Below are 22,771 nucleotides of genomic sequence, written 5' to 3' on the forward strand. Positions count from 1 at the left end.
GGGGCTCTCTTTTGTCACAGCATAAAAATCTGTGCGTGCAGTAGATATACGAGTTGTCTAGTTACTCAGCTCTGAACATGAGATCATGCCTGGGATATTCACTGAATGAAGACAGCTTTCAGCGTCGCGATCTTACGACGAGTGAAATTGGGCTATATATTCATTCGTCGCCGAGCTTCTTTGTGCAGTCCGAGGTTCTAGCGCTTGCAGAGCCGCCATACGTAGAGTTCAGAGAAAATTACTTTCACATCGAAGTAGGCCAGAAGAGAAATGAATGAATTCTGATGGAATGTAAGGAACCAGATTTAGACATAGGGCCGTAGACGAGTCATGAGAACGACCTTGGCCGCCACGTTAACTTACCACAAGAACAGTTATTTCACGTCGATAAGTTTTTGTATTATAGAAATAGGCAGGCAGAACAAAGTGGATCATAGATATGACAGCCACAAGCCTTCATGTGACGATTACTCATTCTTTTGATAACCGCACGATGAAGCAAACAAGTCGCATATCCTAAGATAATTGCTAGTGTAGTTCCAATCAGATCATGAGGACAGATGATGATCAAATATTGCAATACCGGCCCGAATAACATTGACAACTCACGCAGTGACAGCTTCGTAACTCTCCAACATCCGGAACACAGCCCCCTTCTGTGTCCCCACTCATGGAACTTTCGGAATGCTCGCGAAGAGCGCGTAATTTGCAATTTGGGTAAAAGACAAGGAAATTAGAAGCAACTGCATCAATTCACGACGGCGTGCCGGATGAACATGTCGGACTAGACTCACGCCGTTCCTTACTGACACTCCAGACATGAAAGTTTGGCTGCCGATCCATTATACTGGAAAGCTTCATCTACATTTGCATGATTTACAGAGAACTATGGGTGCTTACTTGGACATAAACTTGAGTGGGGTCCTTAGCTTCCGGGATCCGACAAACAAAGACATTCATCATACGATGAGAATCACGACAGCACGGACTCGGGAGTTCAAACTGGTATTCCTGAGCTCCTATGGTACTTTTCCTCAAGGGTAAAGAGATCGCTTCATTAGTCTGGCCTCCTAGCTTTTAGGTTTATCAGGGGGATGTTCTGGCTGGAAGGGAGTGGCTTGGCGTTGATACTGACTCAGCAAGTCCGTTCGCCGAGTGCGCCGGTCGGCAGAAATGCCCTTTTATGACACAGATCGGGAGAGCTTGAAGCCTATGAGGATGCAAGTATTGATGGATATCGCTTGAATTTCCTTACGACTGGCACTGGGAATCACAAGCCGACTAATCAAAAAGGGAAGCAGGAAACAAGCAAGAAATGATAAGGGTGTTGTGTCATCATTTTGGATTTCCTAACCTTTGCCGGATAGCTCGGGGCGCAACCCGCCCCACCTTTTCTTGCTCTTTTCGGCGACTCTTCACGGAGCTGTGGAGATACCGTCTCTCAACGGAGCCGCAAACAGCCACCTGCTCACTGGCTCGCCCCTGTGGAGGCGTTGGCAGCGTGCTCGCAAGACCCGCAGTTTCGTACTGACGTCTTGTCCTCCTGACGGCCGGACCGATTCATGAAGATGGAGACCCCAGAGATTGCAAGGTCACGTTCGCGGCGCTGACGTCACTGGCACTTGTGCAACGGCCATCCGGGGTGGTAGACACACCGCAATATTTGCTTATATTGCATTGTGCGCCCACGTCGAGGACCTAGCCTCCAAGAACAGAATTCGCTGTGGCTGCGACAGATAATACTATATTCTGCTAGACACTTCTCCTTACTCGTCATGAAGACCCCGAAGTTCTTGACTGTCTCCTTTGATGGTCATCGTCACGAGGCTGAAAAGCCTGGCACAGGCCAACAGCAACCTCCAACTGATTACTCCCCGTTACCTCGCATAACAGGACGGTCTCTTGGTATGGGAGCACTGGTTTCTATGGGAGGTCTCATGTGAGCACGAATACCCTGCATCAAAAGCGGAAAAAAGTTGTCGCTGACTATTGCGTGCCTGTGAATAAAGTTTCGGCTACGATACCGGCCAGATTTCCGGGTTCCTTGAAATGCCCGACTTCCTTGATCGGTTCGGTCAACGCCGTGCAAATGGAGAGCTATATTTTAGCAACGTAAGATCTGGATTGATCGTTGCTCTTCTGTCAATTGGAACTTTGATCGGTGCACTCGCTGCTGCCCCAATTGCGGACAAGTTCGGCCGCAGGTATTCGATTTCATTCTGGTGTATCATCACTTCTGTGGGGTTTGTGATCCAGATCGCGTCTGTATCAGCATGGTATCAGATGATGATCGGGCGCTTCGTGGCAGGCTTGGGAGTCGGGGCGTTAAGTCTACTAGTTCCCATGTACCAGAGTGAGAGTGCTCCCCCCTGGATCAGAGGTGCTCTGGTATCGACTTACCAGCTCTTCATTACCATGGGAATATTCTTGGCTGCTTGTTTTAATTACGGAACTGTAACTCATCAATCCGGTAACTCTAGCTCATGGAGGATAGTGATCGGCTTAGGGTGGATCTGGACGGCGATGCTCGGTTTCGGAATTTTGCTCTTTCCGGAAACACCACGATTTGATTATCGTCGCGGCAACATTGAGCGCGCGACCGACTCTCTTTGCAAGGTTTACGGCGCGTCAGCAAACCACTGGGCTATCACATCACAACTTGATGAAATTGGCAGTAAGCTGAGGGCCGAGAGCCAGGTGAAGGCAGGGCCAGTGAAAGAATTCATCAACATGTTCCATGCCCCTCGGATGGCTTATCGAATCGCTCTTGGAGTTGCCTTGCAAGCCTTACAACAGCTGACAGGTGAGTTTCACACTTGCTCACAGTTGATTTCTTTCTAGTCGATCGGGAATCCCCCCGAAAGAGCATTTCTAATTTGCTGCAGGCGCCAATTATTTCTTCTACTATGGTACTACAATTTTCCGATCTGTCAACATCGACTCATACGTCACGCAAATAATTCTGAACACGATCAACTTCTTGGTCACGTTCATCGGCCTTTACATGGTCGAACATTTTGGTCGCCGAAAGTCTTTGATAGCAGGGTCTGTTTGGATGTTCGTCTGTTTCATGATCTTTGCGTCAGTTGGACACTTCTCGCTGGATAGGGAGACTCCACAAAATACACGCAGCGCGGGCATCGCTCTTATCGTGTTCGCTTGCTTCTTCATTCTGGGGTTTGCAACGACGTGGGGTCCTATGATTTGGACGATCATGGCCGAGATTTACCCATCGCGATATCGTGCTAAGGCTATGTCCCTAGCCACGGCCAGCAACTGGATTTGGAATTTCTGTATCGGATTCTTCACGCCATTCATCACCAGTGCGATTGACTTCCGATACGGCTATGTTTTTGCTGGATGCAACGTTCTCGGCGCGCTTGCGGTATACTTCTTTGTTGTGGAGGGTCAAGGGAGAACCCTTGAGGAGATTGATACAATGTATCTTGAGCACGTCCTCCCATGGAAAAGTTCTAAATGGGAAGCTCCTCCGCCGCAAGAGATGTCAGCGATCCGCAAGCAAGCTGGCACTGAGCTAGTACCCGATGGGACCGAAAGTGACAGCCCGATTCGAAACGATGAGCAAACCGCTCATCAAGAGCAAGTTTGAACATGAAGGGCGGAGAGAAGAAAGAACCATGCTTGGCCAAAACTCTTTGGCTTGCTTCTGTGCAGAAGAAGGCTGTTGAATTGACACAACTAGTGTTGGCCCGATGGTACAGATGGCCTGTATTCTTGACGTATATGATTTTGAAGTTTGACAGCATCATGAAAACCGGAAATACTTTTTGCTGCATGCCACAACTTACCATGATATCGCAGCCTATGTGTAACAATATGAAGAGGGAGCATGTTAGCTTTATTGATAAGTCTTTGTTATTTTAGTCTCTGTTACAACTCAGTATGACAGAGGTTGAAGCTTGTGGGATCCATGAGTCGAGCGATAGTCGTCTGATGTTGGAATAAAACTTGTATTAATTGAGTTCGGTTCTGCACTCCCAAGAGGCTGTGAAGTGACCCTTTTCGACCGCCCGAGACGGGTAATTGTGAATGTCGAGGGTCCTTTAGACGTCGGTTTGCTTTTTCTGGATTCGAAAATCCAGCACCATTGAGCTCCCTCATTGTTTGACTAATGTGACAATTGAGCTAACTGACAAAAGTGAGAACGTCCTCTTCAGAAGGACTCAATATGTCGGCTTATATGTTCTGTCACACACCCCCCAGTTTATAGAGACATTTTCTATGAACTGCCCTATCTTATTAACTCTTCACCCTCATGGGTGGGTGCCTCTCTTTTCTAGAGATACAAATCAGTTAATTCGGCACAGCTCGGAATTGAACTCTTGACTTTGGCGTGGCCTTACTATAGGATCTAGTCCTATTCTGGGGCTCTAGGTGAAAAGACAGAAAGACGGTGGTATTGTGGAAGTTACAGGGGCCTGTTCTACCCCTCCCGGGCTCATAACTGTGACAATTGAGCTAACTGACAAAAGTGAGAACGTCCTCTTCAGAAGGACTCAATATGTCGGCTTATATGTTCTGTCACAACTAAGTAATAGGCTCGCCTGAAAGTCACAATGCCATTGCCTTTTGCAGGAACAGTGGATCTTTGGCTGGACTGGTCAGATATTGATGGGTCGAATGCTCGCTTCAATTTGGGCTAGCAGATGAGCAACAATCAATTAAAAAAAAAGAGGACCTTGGCGACGCTTCGGCCGCAATGTTGTCGCTAGCGGTTTTGGTATCATATTAGATCAATTGCTCGTCACGTACCTTGAAACCTTCGCTGCCAAAAGGGACGATACGCAGTCGCGCCAAAATGTCGTCGAATACTATTGCGCAAGGGCTTTCGATTCTCATGGATGATTGTGATTTTGCGATGGTTAGACGTCACTGGGGTAAAATCAGTTCATACTTGTACTTTACTTGAACATGATAAACAGCGAGAATATTACTGGTCCTCATATTGATTATCCCAGAACTTCGAAAGACCATGGCCGATCAACATGATTTTAACAATATCAAAGACAGACCAAGGGAGCAGCCACCCGGGCCTTGCTTTGCGTATGGTTTTGACAGACCAGCCAAGGTACAGTCGTGTTCGAACCACCCGAAACAATGTCAGGCCTACACCAACAACTAATAGACAACTATAGGTAATCATCGTTGGCGCTGGTGTTGCTGGAATGTCAACTGCGATCGTGCTTTCTATGAGGCTGAAGAATCTATTATACACCGTGTACGACAAAAATGACAATGTGGTGCGTGCCTCAGCCTCACACATATCGAAGAGGCCTTTGGATGAGAACTAAATAGACTACTCAAAACATAGGGTGGTACATGGGCAGAGAACACATACTCTGGTGTTCGATGTGTCGTGCCTTCTCATGTATACCGCAAGTCTTCATCACATGTTTAGGTGATTGGCTTCTTCAGGCGCTAATGGAGCAAACAGAACTTACATTCGCGCCGAATACTCAATGGACAGAGTATTATTCCAGAGGAAAAGAGATACAGGAGTACTATGAGCGCGTTTGCCAAGATCATGGCGTTACGGACCATATAAGACTGCGTACTCAAGTCATCGGTGCCAAATGGACTGAGGACCAGTTCAGATGGGAAGTGAAAATACGGGATCTTAAAACAGGAAAAGGAACTAGCGAGCATGCAGATTTCTTCGTTTCTTGTCAAGGAAGGATCAACAAGCCTTCATAGCCAGACTTTCCTGGACTTGGAACTTTTGGTGGCCGAATAATTCACACAGCACAGTAACCTCCAACCCTCGAATATCACGACAAAAGACTAGCTATGATTGGGAATGGGACCTCAGGGCAGCATATAATCCCTAATTTGCTCACGAAGGCATCTCATATCGACCACTATGTTCGTTCAGAAGTCTACGTTACTCCGAAATCCCGTGAAGGCTTGTTCTTAGCCTCAGGAGACATCCCCGGGGGTCACATATACACAGATGAAGAGAAAAGAAGATTTGCGGAAGATCCACTAGCTTACGTCGAGTACCGACGAACCCTCGAAAAAGGAATGTCAGGGAAATGGTATGACTTTCCGGTTGATAGAATGGCTATCCGTCAATTCAAAGAACAGATATTGGAAAACATGTTGCAGCATCTTGGAACGATAAAGCCTGGTTGGAAAAAGTGAAGCCTGACTACGAACCCGGCTCTGCAAGCGTCTTACTCCGGCGCTAGGCTACCTAGAACCGTTAACTCAGCCGAGCATGGAGTATATCGACACTGGAATTACTCGTGTTACGCTAAATGGGATACAGACTACAGACGGAATAGTTAGAGGGGTGGGTATAATCATTTTGGCGACTGGTTTTAAAGACGGCTTTTACCTAAGGTCTCCTACTATTGGGAAGGATGGAGACTTGGCCCAAAACTGGCGGCCGGGGGAAAAGACTTGGTACCCAGTTAAGTATCTTGGTGTTATGGCCCTGGACGTTCCCAACTACTCTATCGTATTGCAAGTAAGTTAGGCTGACATCTTCAAATTATTTACTGTATACTGATGATCGGCCCTGAACTCCTAGGCACAGGGGAATGCATTTGGCGGCTCCGTTCCGTTACATTGTGAAGTTTCGACTACGTACAGTGCCCGCGTCGTCCGTAAACTTCGGCGTGAAGGGTATCGAGCGTGCTACCCATCGCGCCGAGCAACAAATGATTTCAACGAATGGATAGAGAAGTACTTCGAAGGTAGTGTCGTTGCGGGAAATTGCAACAGCTGGTTTAAGTTAGCTGGCCCAAGTCACGCGTGTTCATCAGCTGGTCGGGGAGCACTCGGCACCGTTTCGAAACTCTTGCAGAACCACGATGGGAAGATTTTGAATTCATCGGCGGCGAAAGAGCTGGTGGGTTTGAAGATACCCGATTTGGCCATTGGTGATCAGGTAGTACTGTGTCGTACCTGGAAGAGGATCTCGATGTATTAGTTCAACATATTAGAGAAACAAGCTCTGTGAACTTCGATAGGCTTCATGGTTCTGCCTATCTTTAGCTATGGCGATAGAAGATAACCTAAGCACCCGAGATATTGGATTTGCCAAGACAGAGATGCCTCTTCACCAAGGCTACCAATAGGCTCACTTGCTTTCAATTCACCAGCATGGTCTTGAAGAAGTTGAACACGTATCCACAGGACTGTAATGTGAATGACGAGTTAATGATGCTACGTAAATGCTAGTTTGACTGTATAACAAGGAAGCGAAATCGGCTGCAGGCAGTGGCGCACTAACTTTAATTCACTAACACGCCGAGTCTCATAGCGCTTCCTTCGCGATGATGTGCAGATAGATACGATGGCGTAATGTTTCGCTGAGTCGCAAGCGCGGAAAGTTATGGAGTCTCGACTTTACACGAAAGTCCTCTTACCTGCTGTTGTGACAACACTAGTCACTTGGCATTTGACAAGAAAACTTGAGAGAGACGTCTTTGACGTCCGCAGGCGCCGGATTACATCCGAGAAGGAGGGCAAGGTCTGGGCAGGCGATGATATTCATGTGTTTGAAAATCAGGTCTCTTATACTAGGGGCTTGCACAATCAGGGTTGGGACTTGTGTGAAAACAATTGGCTGAGTAAGGGTCTCATTGCAATGACTGTCCCAGCAAAAAGCTAAGGTGAATATTCTGGAGACTCGATTGCCAGGGTTGAAAGTAGGGATTCATGATTATAATTTACAGGTCTGGACATGGCATTATGTGCACTTTACATATTGGCTATTGACACTAGGTCCTGATTCATTGAGGAACAAATGTCATCGACAAAAGATTCCTCCTTATCTTCATGAATCCCCAATGCGCCGACCCTCCAAGTGATAGTATACACTAGATTACCGTCTTTCACGCTCACAAAGTTGAAAGCTAATGGGGCGCTGATAACATGACCAGGTTGCGCAAAAACCAACTTTGGGATCGTGGGAGTTACAGATTCCTCGTCATAATCTGTGAAGGCACCGATGTTGCTTACCTCAAAGGAACAATCTCGCGGCTGCCCTAGCTTGCTGAAAGTCCACTTTCTGATACTTGGAAGAAATCTCAGTAAGCCAACCGCCTGATCTTGCAAAGTTGATGCTGATTCCGCCAGCTCGTAAGTAGCGACACGAGCAGCTACCCAGTTCTCATCGGAAAACGCGCACGGTGAGTCGCTTCGAGGATGAGTGATATATCGACCAGATACGAAATCTCCCATTTCATCGTTTGATGCGCCAATTGCATTCCGCATATTAATAGCCGTCTGTGAAACAAAATTTGTGACCTTTGAATCTCTAACAGTCTTGCTCAATGCTCGAGCTATAACTTGTTGTAGCACTGCAGTAAGTTTTGCTTCGTTCCCTCTTGCTGTTAGCAGCACTTTAACTAGAAGATGAGCTTCAAGTTCTCGTATTTTGATTTTGGTGTGAGTCGATTTTGGATCAAACGAAATAGGTGACCCGGTCCAAGTGCCCGCGTTCACCGAGGAAGCTGAAACGCGTAGGCCTAAAGTCTCCGATAAGAATCGAGGTAGCACTAGTGCTATAAGTGGAGCAAGAAGATATGACCAGGATATTGGAAGTCTTCGAGGCGTGTCGAATGGCTCTTGTAGTTGTTTCACCGGAGTATCGATCACCGCAGGTAGACTACCACGTTTGGCACCATCTCTCAACGCTTTGAGAAACGTCCGGTGAAAGGCAGTACCGGTTGGGCCATCCCCAATCATGTGAGAAAATGCAAAAGCAATAAAGTAAGTGGCTTGTAAAGGGAGGACAATGATTCGCCATGGTGGGATGTTGCGAGGGAGCGGGAGATCTAGGTTTGAAGCCAGTAATTTTTCGATCCTGCTCAAATCATCACCAGTGTCGGGGTAGCCTGCTATATGCATGTGATCGTTGATACGAACTGTGGGGACGCGCTGATAGAACGCTCTGTCGGTATGCATATCCCCAACAGTAACAGAAAGATATGGGTGCTCCTCGATGCATCGCTGCAGAGGGTAATAGAGCGCATCTGGAAACTTTACGTTGAAGTCATTTCCAAGGTCGTATATCCCCCCAACGATTATAGAATAGTAGAAACCAGCGTCATCCCTGCTTATCGTACGTTGCTCATTGGGACCTCCCATCATTAGTACATAAAATCGGAGGTCACAGGCATAGTTTGCTTACTTGCAAATCTCAAGAAGACACTCTGACCGGCCATTGTGTCACAAGATCTGTGAGTTGCGTGATCTGGATTGTGATTAAGGCGTAGTTTGCTAGAATTGTTAAAAAGATGGTCTACTGTCGGCAAATTTCTGACATAAAGAAGCTTTTCTTGGTCATTTATATGCGTTGAGGTAGGCTACTGAGCCTTCTACATAACTTCCCAAGGCGATTATAACGACAAAGGGTATCCCCGTTGATTCACCTAGTACTCGTGAGTGCCCCACTAGAGGAGCTCATATCCCCGAATTCTCAGCAGCCACTTGTTAGTAGGGTCGAAATTGACCCGACTCGCTGATAGTGTTGATCCCATTTAGACCGAATCGAGATGGAATGCACCGGTGACATTTTTCTATTTTCGGTATGGCGCCGTATTGCAAGCCCTGTTTACCCCTGGAAGAGTGGGTCTCAAAGGCTAAATTGATGTGCCGCCGACAGAGATTGTTGGCGTGGCGGCGTCATTGCAGACGCTTCTTCTCAGCCTCCGCTCATTCTCATTCTCGCCCGCTTCCCATGTGTTCCCAGATTTAATGGCTGCAATTGGAATCAGCTGCACATCTTCTACTGTGCCTAGCAGTGCCAGCATTCATTCTGGATCAAGCTATTCACGTACAGCATGCGAGCGTTGTTACAAGAACAAAGAGAAGTGCCGCTTCGATGACAATCGACAATCTTGCTTCAGATGTCGTCGACTGGATAAGCCATGCCAACCGAGAAAACGGAGGCGGATGGGTCGTCTGCCCATCCTGAAAGCATTACCATACGGCACCTACTCTGTAGTGAGCCTATCTCGGGAATCAGACAGTTCGTCAATAGACACCTATCCTATTGCGAAGGTGGCACCTATTTTAGTGCCCCATAACTTGGGTTTCTGTCAGTCACAGGCGAAATCTTGTGATTCAACCTTCAGTGGCTCCGAACAGCATGATCGTCAGCATGACAGGGACGCTGATGAAGGTTTAAACCGAACGTGGGAGCCGAGAATTATCTTCGCCTTTAAACGACATCTTCAACGATACCGACACGTAAACCGAGCATTAAGCACAGAGGAGGGATTCTTCGATGCTCATCGGCATTTCATGCTTGGCGACAGCTTTATAGAGGCATACCGACGAACAGTCTTGCTGGTATTCGACCATTCTCCCGATATTCTATCCGACGCATATCATGCAGTGCTAGATTTGATGCCTCGTAGGCAACACGGATTTTCGGGACACGGAGATCTTGACATAGCACTTGGTACAAAGTGCCTAGGAGGTCTAGTTCGTTTGTCATCATCAATTGGAGGAATAGAAGATGCTGCCACCATGATCATGTTAGGACAGATCTTGCTCGTGTACAACACTTTGATACCATGCCCTTCTACACGAACCATAACCCGCGGCACTTTACTAGCAGTAAAAGACTGGTATCCAACGCTTATTAAGGAACCTTATCTCGATAGCGTCACTTTGGCCCCTATCGTCGTCGATACTATAGAGTGCCTCCTACGTCGCGAGATACCTGTCGTCCGGCTCCCTTCTACAAACCGACTAATTGTAGATAGATTTATTGGTGTCACTGCGTCATTACTCCCGTCTCTCTATGACCTCTGTACGCTGAGTCATTACTTCAGAGGGAAAACATTGGCGGATCTCTCTGAACTACCAGATGATCATCGCAATGATCCATACATCGAGATCGAAAGCAAAATAAACGTCTGGGTCCCGGTCACGCCACCTGATTTCCACTCTAAATTTTCAGTCCCTGAAATACGAATCATGCTAGTCCAGGCACACTTGTATCGGCTCACAGCTCTCCTCATCATTCATCGACTTCGGTTCCCTCTAGGAACTGAAGATATTATTGGACAACGTTACGCAAAAGAAATATTTAGGGAGCTATATTCTTTGAGAGAATGGCCAACAAATGGAGCAACTGGTCTGGGATTAGATTTTCCTTTGTTTGTCGCCATGGTCGAGCTTCCTAAAGTAGGATTCGAGGCATTCCAAGCCTTTGACGCGTTAAGATACCGAAAACAACATCCTAGGAATATTATGGAATTCATAGAACTCATTCAAAAGAAACAGAGGTTGGGATTTCGAAGGTCTTGGTTGGACCTTGTCAATGGCGGATTTATAGGAGATATTTTGCCTTAATTAGCATGATCAACAAGAATGCTTAAATAACCAAAGCCAAACGATCTGTACGATCAGAATGACAATCTTGGTCACGGCAAGTTTGCGAAGCCTGACAACAAGGCACGCCCTTCGACAATTCTCTGGATGCTACAGTTTGAGTAATGGGAGTACGATGCTGTTGATCTTGCAAGTCTCAGCAGAGTGAACACTTGGTAAGATACCGTTCTTAGATTCACTTCAATGGCATTTCAGGAAAAGTATACAGCACGTTGGATCAGTGGAACAAAGCACCTCTTCCGCCATATACGTGATCGAGTTGAGAACAGCACTGTTTAATCATGACACAAACACTTTTTTTGATACCACTCAATTTCGAGTACTCACTTGTGATTACGTAGTTTCAGGCTTCATTTGACCTGATAAATCAAGAAGAGACTCATGAAAGATTCGAAAAAGGGTCAATGCCGCAAGTTATGAACAATGACGACGTTTGAAGAAGAGTCTATGTGAGGTCACTAGTAGACCTTTCAGCGTCCCACGTGTCACCAATAATCAGGACATCCCACCCAAATTAAATATAGACAAGCTTCAGAATGAAGTTTTACTCATCAGCTATTCGCAATTGTTAGCTCTTCTCTCCAAGCATGAGATGACGCTTCTCATATAGAGTGTTGGTTAGGATGAGACTAACGAACAACCAGCCTTCTGAAGTCCTCATCGCCGGCAATGTTCTTCCAGTCTTCGAGATTGTCAACCCAGACCTCGGCCACCACATCATATTCGGGTGATGGAAGCCCCAATTCTTTCACACTGACATGTAACTCGAGGGTGATGTGGTGCTGTTGCAACATTGTACTTTATGACTTTATGTTACTAAATTGAAGGTTGTAAAGAACTAGCCTGATTATTTCTGTGCACCTTGCTCATGAAATTTTCATTGGCTAAAGCAGGAATGATGTGATTCTTTGCCCAGTACGCATGGGAGTATTCGTGTGTAATTTGCGGTAATTTGCGCAAGTGGAGGGAGACCTTGAGATATTTGCCGGGGTTGGGAACACGGCCAGCGAGACCATGCTCAGTCAAGTTCAGGCAAAGTTAGGCCGTGACCTTCGAGATTTGGTAGAAAATTTTGATTATTGAATTTTGATTCTGAGAACCTCGACAGCATGTTACAGACTTTTCAGCCCATTTCATTTCTATACTCTGGACCGAACCTTATTTCTACCCGTCCAAAATGCTGAAGACCGTCGAATTCAAAAAACCCCTAGCGGTGGAGATGTATTTCCGGGATCCTAACAACTCCACGCACTCATGCCAAAAAAGCTCGTTGATGGTCCAGTAATCGGAATTGGAGTATGTGCCATTCCCGTGGGCAATTTTCAATCACATGCATTGTATCAGATGGTCATGACTGACCCAGTGACGGTCCAACATGGCAATTTCGGGCGGCGGGCTGGAGCTTGTCGTGCATATTCCTTGCACTGCTTATAGAACTGAAGGCCGAGAAGGGCTATCTTCAATGCCAACCTCGGATTTCCTAATGCGGTATACTACCGCATAAGCTCGCCCGATCACTATGCGGGGTTGCACCATAAGTCCGGTCGCCAGTCGTCTCTCTTTCTTGGCAAAGCAGACCGAGATCTACTTTGTTTAGCGACTAAGACTGGAACACATAACGGGGTTTGAGGTCTTGTTGTTGAGGATAGAACCTTCCTGGAGAGAACTGAAGCACTTTCTTAGCTATAGCACTTCCAAGTTGTCCCGTGGGACGTTTGAAGATACTAATTTCTAAAACTCCCAACGCAAACCAATTGAAAGGCAATCATGGGTCCTTTGGTAATTCTTGTTTCTTGAAAATGTGTCGTCTCATTCAAGTGCTAACAGAACGCGTTGAGGTTTTCAATCACCCAGTGAACCACATTGCAATATCCATTCCAGACCTCCAGGCAGCGGAGGAGTGGTACATGCGAGTACTTGGCTTTTCGAGACTGCGACCAAGCAAAACCCTGGACCGAGCAACGGAGCCGCACGCTGCTATATTTAAGATCTACCCGACCAGTCTTCAGAGGGTACAAGTGGCATACCTGAGTTCGGGTAACGGTGTCGGTGTGGAGCTATTCGAGTTCCAGGAACCACGTATCAGGCAGGGATCCGAGTCCAATTTTGAGAGAGATATCTCCCGCGGCGGCCTCTTCCACATGGCTATCACCACACCTGACGTCGTTGCCATGTGTGATCACGTTGTCACAAGCGGTGGCAAAATGATTGGTCAGGCTGTGACCGTCTTTGGTCAGGATGCCGTCTACGCACAGGATCCGTGGGGCAACGTCGTGGAGCTTCTTAGCTGCAGCTTTGACCAGCTCATGTCAAACAGATGATGCTGAATACGATTTGATAAGTTGAATCAAGTCAAAAGACATTTGTGTTGTAGTTGCTTCTAGGTTCCAACAACTGCATTGCCTTCGATAAATATTGATGGAAATCTATATTGGACCTGAACATTTTATTCTGATAGTCGATAAGATCCCAGTTGCTGACAAATCAGGATGTTGAACACAATCTATTTGTTCACCCAACTTGTGGCAATGCTTTAGTTATGGATTAGACAAGCTTGAAATTTAGCCGTCCGTGTTATTGAGTCGATTGGCTTTTTGGTCGTGGTGACTGTCCTGCTGCTCCCTTTGTCACCTCCAATGACAGACCACCATAGTCGCTGCGGCGACCACGACTCCTCCCAAGATCCAAGGCTGTACCTTCTCCCACGCGGCCCATGAAAGATCGTTTGAAACCTTTTTTACCTTGACTTCAAAACCCTCGGCTTCGTTGATACGCGGGAATACCACGCCGGCTGGTACCTCTTTTCCTAAGAACTCGCAAAGAGGCTTCCAGCCTGAACCTAGCTCGTACTCAAGCTTCCGCTCTTGTGGGATCACTTGCCGGATCCGGTCGTAATATGAGAAATAGAATCTCCTTGCAACATCTTTGTTAATCTGTCTGTAGCTCTGCAACCCGAATCTTCCCAAGATCAATTTTTCTATACATTGTCGTGCCCTGTTGCCTGTTAGAGCTGAGACGATTGTACCCAATTGTGTGTCAGGAAAGCGAAAGACGTGTCGCAACAAGGTCTCATCAAGACTTCGATACCAGGCATCGAAATCACGTTGCACGATGACAACTTTCGCTTCTGGGTAGGCATTCGCAAGCTCCTCTACGAACCACCCTGCCCAATCAGTTGGGACATCGTACTCGCCAAATATAGTATCCCAGTCGGAGCGAGTGAACGGTGGTTGCGCCTTGGCACCAGGGGCGTGTGGAAGTGTTGCGTCAATGGCTTTCTCGAATCGATGGAAGATTTCCTTGTCTTCCCGATCAAGGTAAAGACCATGCCAGGGACGCAGACCAAGAATGGAGTATGCTTCGCACATCGAAGCGGTGCCAGTGCGCCATAAACCAGCATGAATGACAGAGGGAGGACCAGCCCGCCTCGTGGGTATATCGGTATTTGCCATGGCAGATTTAGCAATGGAAATAGGAGTAGAGTAGAGTAGAGTAGGAAATTGAGAAATGGATATATGAAGGTCGAGAATCAAGTCGGAAGAATCTGTCATGCCGGCAACGAAACCTGAGTTGTAAGCAATTTATGGCTATCGTTTACCCCCCTAAGACAACCCGATCGAGCCTATCTAGAAATGCTGGTAGGGTTGTGATACTAGCCCGTTGCAGAGTATCTCTCTATGCTCACTAGGGGCTACGTGTAATTCGCACTGGGGATCGCTTATGAGCTGGTGCAATGACGTAAATCGGGCTGTCCCGAACGCTAACGGACCCGCAACCCACCTGCAGTACACGCATATTCCCATCCTTATCTTTTTTTAAATTTTTAAATAAACCCCCTACAGTATTCTTAATCGACAACGACCTGCTATAATGGGCAGGAGCGTGCACGGCGTATTCGGTCGTATGCATCAGGGATTGCCATGCCGTTTGAATCTCTAGTAAGCAGGCTTACGAGACGTTAGGCTCACGAAAGCGAAACAAAACGCCAAGTGGCCCGAGACTAGTATGCGAGCCAAGACGAATAGACTGTTAGAGATATTACAAAGATAGCGCGAGTATGCTTAGTCCCTGTAGAGAAGATTTGCAGCGTCCACACGAGTAGGATACCTAAATTCATACCCTCCATCACCTTAAGACATAAGCTAGTGATACGGCTCGCGACTTTTGAACAGCTCTCAGTCTGTTTACAACGATCCAAACTTATTCAACACTTCCAAATCTTTCTCCAGGGACTTCCATGCTTGCATTGTCATACAACACTCTATCCAATAATTCCCTTCTCGATCCTTTCCAGGGATCTGGAAGACATTGAGTGGTAGATTCCCGACACCAATAGCTTGAGTGTGGATGTAAGACACTAGACCCGAACTCCCAACACCATTAACAGTGTCGGGCTGTACAACCGCCGCACTGAAATCAGCCTTTTCATACAAGTGTGCCTTTGACCAATTCGTAAAGAAAATCCGGGCACTACCGGCTTCAATGAAGGAAGCTCGGGCTCCCTCGGCAGAACTGAGTATATCATAGTCAACGGCAACTCTGGCATGGATTTGCTCAGGAGTGGTCTGCTTGACAAGCTGTGTGCGGACAGCCGCGCCAAACTCCCCAAGCGGTGCCTCCGTCACAAGAGTGCTAGGCACATAAACATGACCCCTGAGGGTCGCATTACCCACGTAGATCGGGTTCTTGCCGCTGGAATCAAAGGCGGCGAAGGCAGATGGGGCTCGACCGCGTGTGTCGTAAGAATTGATGATAGTAACTGGCTGTGGAGATGACGGTGCAAGCTCGGCAAGAGCGTGCCTGCTCAGCCATGAGATCAAGACATCTCCCTCACTAAGAAACGGCCGACTTGGGTCGCTGTTGAGCGCTGCTTCCGGAGGGAAACCTCGAAGTTCAAGATCCGCGATGGCAGTCTGTCTTATCTTGTTGATCACGCGCTTGGGTAGAAATATAGACTTTTGTTGGCACTTCGCGCTAGCTAACGCGTGCCACATATCGCTTGACATGGAAGGGTTAGTTTCTAACCCTGCCAACTTTTCCACGAACTGGAGCCTCTCTCTCGGAGTAGTACTACCGAACTTTGCGAAGGCATCTTCAAAGGCGCCGATCCTGCCCGGGATCTGGGCTTCTTTACCAGCTATGACGTCGCTCCAGGCCTTGAGAATAGTGCCTATGCCTTGACCATCAGTTAGATTATGTAGGAAGTTCCAAGAGACTAGCGTGGCATCACGAAAAGAATTGATCCGTAATGATAATTGCGGCTCGTCTCGTGAGAGGTAGTCGGCCAGTTTCGTAGGTCCACCAGGAGGAGATATGAGAGAAACAAAAGAATTCCAGATGTTATCTGTGGTCTTCGCGAGTCGTCCAGCCTGCGGAAGTTGCGAAGCAATGGGATGATCGTTGATGTTCAATGGGAAATTTTCATGGTGGTAATGAACTACAGGACGCTCCTCGGAGAATGATTCGGGTATGTGAATCTCGAGCCTACCGCTGTTCTAGAGGGCATCGTTAACTCGCTGTCTCTTTCTGTCAATTTATGTCTTCGCGGACTTACATGGCGGCGTAAGCGGCCGCCTAGTTTCCTCCACTCTCCAATCTGCAACAAGCGCACTAACGCGGAGTGGATGCGTTCCGGATGCAAAACCTTGTCGAAGCATAGAGTCACTGAGAGAAGTACATTATTGTTGGCGGCAGTATCGTCGAAAAGATGCATCGGCACAATCTGATCACCTTTTATTGTCGGCGGTGCCATGCCGCCTTGGGACGAATCAGGCATTATTGAGATTGTGAACGAACTCGAAAGCTAATGTGTATCTAAAATGGGTGACGGTGAACTTTATAATCGCACGAAACAAATTTTTAACTGGGTCCTGGCTGACAGTTATATTTATATGCACCTGAGAAGCGGGGTAGACGCATCCCTAGGTTTATAAATTCAAAGATAAGAGCACTACTTACTTCGAAAATATTACTACTTGAGAAGGTGTAGGATTTTTCCTGTCACGAAAAACTTATATTGTAAGATTGTCTCGATACTTTTCTTTTCTAAAGCCTAACATAAGTAGATACTATCATTTCTAGACGATACAAGCGTATAACAATGATTTAATGCATCATTTTTCTCTAGTTGGGCTGAGGCTACCGTTCAATCAGCGCTTCTTGTGATACTTCACGGAAGTGACAAGAACTTGAGGACTAGTTTCTTTGGATATCAACCTTTTTCAAAGTCGACTTGGGTCCAACAGAACTCGGGCTCGGCTATTATGGGATGGCGATACATGATTCCTATGGATCCTATACTTCACTCTTGCGCATGACAGAGATCAAGCGCTCGTTTACGGCCAGCGCTTTTGAAGGGTTTCCACGGCGCACCATTCGCATATAACCAGCACTTAATCATAATTGAGGATCACCGTTGAGCGTTTTTTCAGCTTTCAGCAAAGAAAATGCATAATTGACTACAAAAGACCTGAGGACTGACTTCTAAATAGTGTAGCTTCCGTGAAAATGTAGTCCCAGCTCTACTTAATACCCTATTAATACTGTAAACTTAACAATAGGATCCAATTACCAAATGCATAAGCAGCGTAATTCCACGGATTCTCGGAGTTCTTGGTCCTCGGTTCCGGGCAATTCCACGCTCGAATGTAGAATACCACCTGAAGCCAAGCCGCCATCCTTTTCGGCATCACTATCAAAAAAAGTTATGACAACTACCTCCTCTGGGGTTTGGTCCTCGATCCAATACCACTCATGGGTATCTGAGTATCTAGATAGATAGCTATCTACATCATGCGTTCCAGTCATCTCTGGTTGTCCAAGATATGGAAATTTCATCACGGTAGGCACATAATCATTGGATTGGATTGTCCTCTGGTCGCTGACGCCTATTGGATCTCTTCGTACCGTCTTCAGTGGCCTCCAAATCGAGTAGATTGCCCATCGGGGTCCGTTGCTGTCTTTGTAATTCGTTTTTAGATCTTTCCCTTCAGCGAGCAGAGCATCTTCTGCTTTTATAATGTCGGCTGCGGCCTCGGTGAACTTGGGATGGAATTTCCGGAGATGAGTTCGGGCACCACTAGGCGTGTAGTCCAAATGAACTTTGGCAGATGGTTTTCCGCCACCTTGAGTGGGATCAAAGCCGATAAATTGAGGAAAACCAGTTACCAGCTCAAGTTGTGAACGCTTCTGCGTTGGTGCAGGTTCATTCTTAGTGTTATTACCTGTGTTGCTGTGTTGAACCTGTATAGCAACGGCGTCATCATCACTACCTTTAGCAGCCCTCAGAACGAGGCCATCAGCAGTGACGGACTTGCATCCCGTGAGTTGTCTCAGCATGTCTGCAGTCTCTGGTAGATAGTATTTCTCCAGAAGATCTGGGTCTCGCCAAGATATTGAGGTATAAGGAGCGGCATTGAGAGTAGTGGGATGGCGGACAGCTGTGAAACCATGAGTTTCTAGCTGGGCGTGGTTTGTTGCAGCAGGAAGATCCTTTACGGTTGGAATGGGCCTCATGTTATGAAGCGTGAGAAGTCTCTCATCTTGGATTTCGCTAGATTCTGGCAGATGGAAGAGATGCGGGCTTGCTTGCGGCATGTGTCCTGCAGCAACATATCGTAGTTTTCCCTGCTTAGGTGCTGTTTGTTGCGGGGTGATGGTCTGTGTCAATGTTGTAGTAGACATGTTTAAGATTATGCTGCTCCACGAAGGCTATAATATCCAGAACAAGGCGGTTTCATATGTCTCGAGAAGTTGTAAAGATGCTGAGGTTTGACATGTGTGACCAAATTAGCGAGATTAAATTGTTCTGATTTGTGGTCAGAGGGTGGCAGCTCGGTCATCCAGATACTGTAACACCAAGGATTCGGCTTCCCCGCAGGTCAGCAATGAATTGCTGATAAGACGTTCTCTGTGAGCCAATACACAGTAGATACATCGCTCACGCCGCACAGTGGCATTCATACTGTCGGCAAAAGACCACATTAGCAGACTAGCTCAACATTAGACACGACTTTCCCTGCCAGCCAATTGACTCATAAGAGAGAAGTGGATCTAATCTATCACTGGATGACAAGCAGAATTCTGATTTCGACCTTCCATATATGTAAGATATGGCACATTTTGGCTAAGTCACATGGAAAAAGGATCCGTCGCACCGACCTCGCTTTAGAAAAGGGGGGTTCTCTATCGTGATATAAGTCCACTTTTATCTTAGTCGGATAATGAAGTACTCTTAGCGCTATGAGTTGGTATCTATACTCAAAGAGGAAACCAAAACAAGGTTCTAAGAAATCTCACTCTTCGTCACATGCCACTACCAAAGTATCATCCACTCCGGAAAGCGTCAGAGAGCCCTCGAGAATGCCCCGTATAATACGGACCAATTCGTTCAGCGTCTAGTGACGTCACGATGTAGAAATCTATGTTGTTTTTATTTCGTGAGCCAAGTGATTAAATTGGTCTGATAGATGGTATTCTCACAGTTGTCCAATGTTTGCAAATCAGAATCCCGAGGTAAAGCAAAGGTGAAACAATCCATGTATCTCTAATGTCTAAAGCAAATCTCGCTTCTTTCTTATTCACTGGCTCAACCTCTCCTGGAGACACCTACAAAGTTCTTGACACAACTTCAGCTAATGTTGTTAAGACCTTTTCGGCCCCCTAGATAGGTGCTCGTGAGTATGATATTATGCTATGTTTGACTTAGAGAACTCAAGAATCTGATTCTCGATAATTCCAAAAGTATCGTAGCCGTCGTTCTCCTCCTTCAACGCAAGTGCAACCTCCTTATACTTCGGATTTGATAGAACGGCGTCTACGGCCTTTGCAACTTGTTCTGGGGTAGGTGTTCGCGTCCCCAAGTTGACAGCCAACCCAACTCTTTCTGCACGAATACCAACTTCGAGTTTATCTTCGGTAACCCCACTTAGTACTTGAGGAACACCATTGATCACAGTGTGAGTCAAAGAACCATACCCGCCGTTACTGACGAAAACGTCGGTGAATTCCAGGATGGCGTCGTAAGGTAGAAAGTCACTAACCCTAGCGTTCGTTGGTACCTGGAAATCATCTGCAAGCTTTGCTCCACGAATACCCAACGCTGCTACAACGAGCAAGTCTGCTCGATTGGCAAGACCTGCCAAGGTTGGAATGACAAGCTCTTCATAGTTAACGGCGATTGTCCCTTGCGCGACGAATACGATCTTTTTGTCTTTGCAGTTGACGACCTCGGGCCACCAGTCCGGATACTGGTAAGAAGGGTCGAGTGGTTTTTTAGGAACGCACCCAGCAAATCGCACCGAGGGTGGCAAGTCCGAACGTGGGTGTTCAAGAGAAGGAATACACATTTGGAAACATATATCCTTGCTCGTGATCCATGCATCAAAAGGGACCTTAGGGAACTGGGTAGCACCTGCCTCCTCAAGATATTTGTTTTGAATTTTGACATATTCTCCAAACTCTTCAGCCATGACCTTTTTCCACAATTCTTCGTTTCGTTCACGACCGGCTTCAGAAGCATCAGGAGGAATGCCTAGTAGAAAGGGAGCCGTATCACGAGACTTAATGTACAAAGGAATAACATTGAAAGTAATAGTCTTAGGGAACTCCTGGAATCCTTTCGGGGGTGGTTTTCCTAGTTTGAAAGGGTAAACAGCCATAGACAAGGCTTCGTCCAATACGATAATCTGTCGGTCAGGATTTTGTTGTCGCAGGCGCTCTAAAGTAATTTGTATGATACGAGCTCTTTCTGGCATAGGTTTCAGGAAGATATGCTCTTGGCTGTAAAGAACACCTTTTAAACTGGGCTCCAGTTTAACGATTTCCTTTTGAAACTCCGGAGTAACAAGTTCAAAGGCACTTAAAGTTGGAACCCACTCAGCCCCTATTTGCTTGATTTTGGCTTCAAACTCGTGACCGATTACGAACACAACGTCATATCCACGTTTGACCATTTCCTCGGCTATTTGAGCAGTGGGGTTGAAGTGGCCATGAATCCCTGATGTCTGTCAGCTTGCCAAAAGCAAGTTCAACTAGAAATAACAGACCAAAAGACGTAAATAATAACAACGGCTTCTTGTCTGACATGGTTAGGTATTGTCTTAGGGTGTTCGTAGAAAAGGAGACGACCGTGGATAGTCCGGTCAGACACTTTGAGAACTCGACTAGAGAATGAAACCAGAAGAGAAACCCGTTTTTCTCTTCTCTCAATCATCTCATCAAGAAATCATGTCGCATGTCTTAGTGGGAATCTGCGAAAAGCAACTCATCGCCGTAAATAGCAGGTGGATATGCGAGTGCGAGATTGCCAATCAGGTAAGTATTGGGTGGAGCATGATGGAGTACAAGCTTAACTGCTAACCCTCAACATTAAATTGATTAATGAATACATATTTGCCTACTGAGTAGGATCTAAATCCATGACAGCATATTTCTGGACAAGCAGTCACATTGGTGCGAGATCCGGGCACTTCGGGTCTCGTAGCTTCCCCACAATTAGAAGCTTTCCATAATGGCGCTAAGCGGATGCTAACATTGACCCTGTATGTAAAGTGGGGGTTTCAGCTTACTGTCCTGTCCTCGAATACATGTACTGTACTTACTGTGCCGATACTACACTAAGAATTGCAGGGTCCCACTATTTGCCGGCCATGTCCGGTTGTAGGCTTAAGGTTAACACAGCCACTTTAGACATCCTTGCACACTCGCGGCTGCACCGGAAAATTAAGGTGTCACACTTCTTATAAGTACATAAAAACAGAGAAATGCATGGACTTGAGGTGCGCGAATCTCGAGTAATCTAATGCTGGCCACTGCATATAATTCTCTCGTAATCCTTCTGGACGCATTTTCCTATGCAGGTAATCCACTATCCTTAACTGAATCAGGCAGGAGGCTGTTGAATTCCACCATACCAAGCCTTGTCTTTGTCTTGGGTTACCTAAGTAATGGCAGTAAATCTCTGGCAGTTGTCGTTATCTTTCCAAGTGAGCGGAATATCATCAATGAAAGCTCAGATATATGGTTTCCTGCCCTGTAAGCGAGATCTGTCTCACCTGGCTGGATGTGGAAACTGTGAATGATCGGCTTGTGAAATATTAGCGTTAGCAAGGTATTAATAATATCTTAAGATAGAAATTAAAAGAGATATGAAGCTCGAGAATTCTTGGATTATGCTACGGCCTCGCGAGAAGGGGCGGTTTCTTGTGTCGTGTTAGGCCATCTTGCGGGTATCAGGGCAGGCTTGATCGTACACCTTTCCCCACACATTCTACCCCTGCGTGGGTACGGGAGAATACAAACATGAAGCGAGCATTTGTCTACTTTCATCCTTCGGTAACTATTCTACCATCTGCATACACCAATTTAAATGGCTCTTTTCAGTTCCTGCTACACT

The 22,771-nt window shown here is 46.5% G+C and overlaps 1 protein-coding gene across 1 annotated transcript; it reads left to right on the forward strand.

Moving 5' to 3' along the window:
- Positions 1-13,143: 13,143 nt before the first annotated feature.
- On the forward strand, positions 13,144-13,697 carry UCRPA7_227 (putative glyoxalase bleomycin resistance dioxygenase superfamily protein; the record flags this gene model as incomplete). Its single annotated transcript, XM_007912825.1, has 2 exons — positions 13,144-13,155; positions 13,215-13,697. The coding sequence occupies 2 exons, from the start codon at positions 13,144-13,146 to the stop codon at positions 13,695-13,697; spliced, it is 495 nt and encodes a 164-aa protein (XP_007911016.1).
- Positions 13,698-22,771: the final 9,074 nt, after the last annotated feature.

This window comes from Phaeoacremonium minimum, assembly GCF_000392275.1.
Source record: "Phaeoacremonium minimum UCRPA7 unplaced genomic scaffold PA7_03_scaffold_18, whole genome shotgun sequence".
Classification (NCBI taxonomy): domain Eukaryota; kingdom Fungi; phylum Ascomycota; class Sordariomycetes; order Togniniales; family Togniniaceae; genus Phaeoacremonium; species Phaeoacremonium minimum.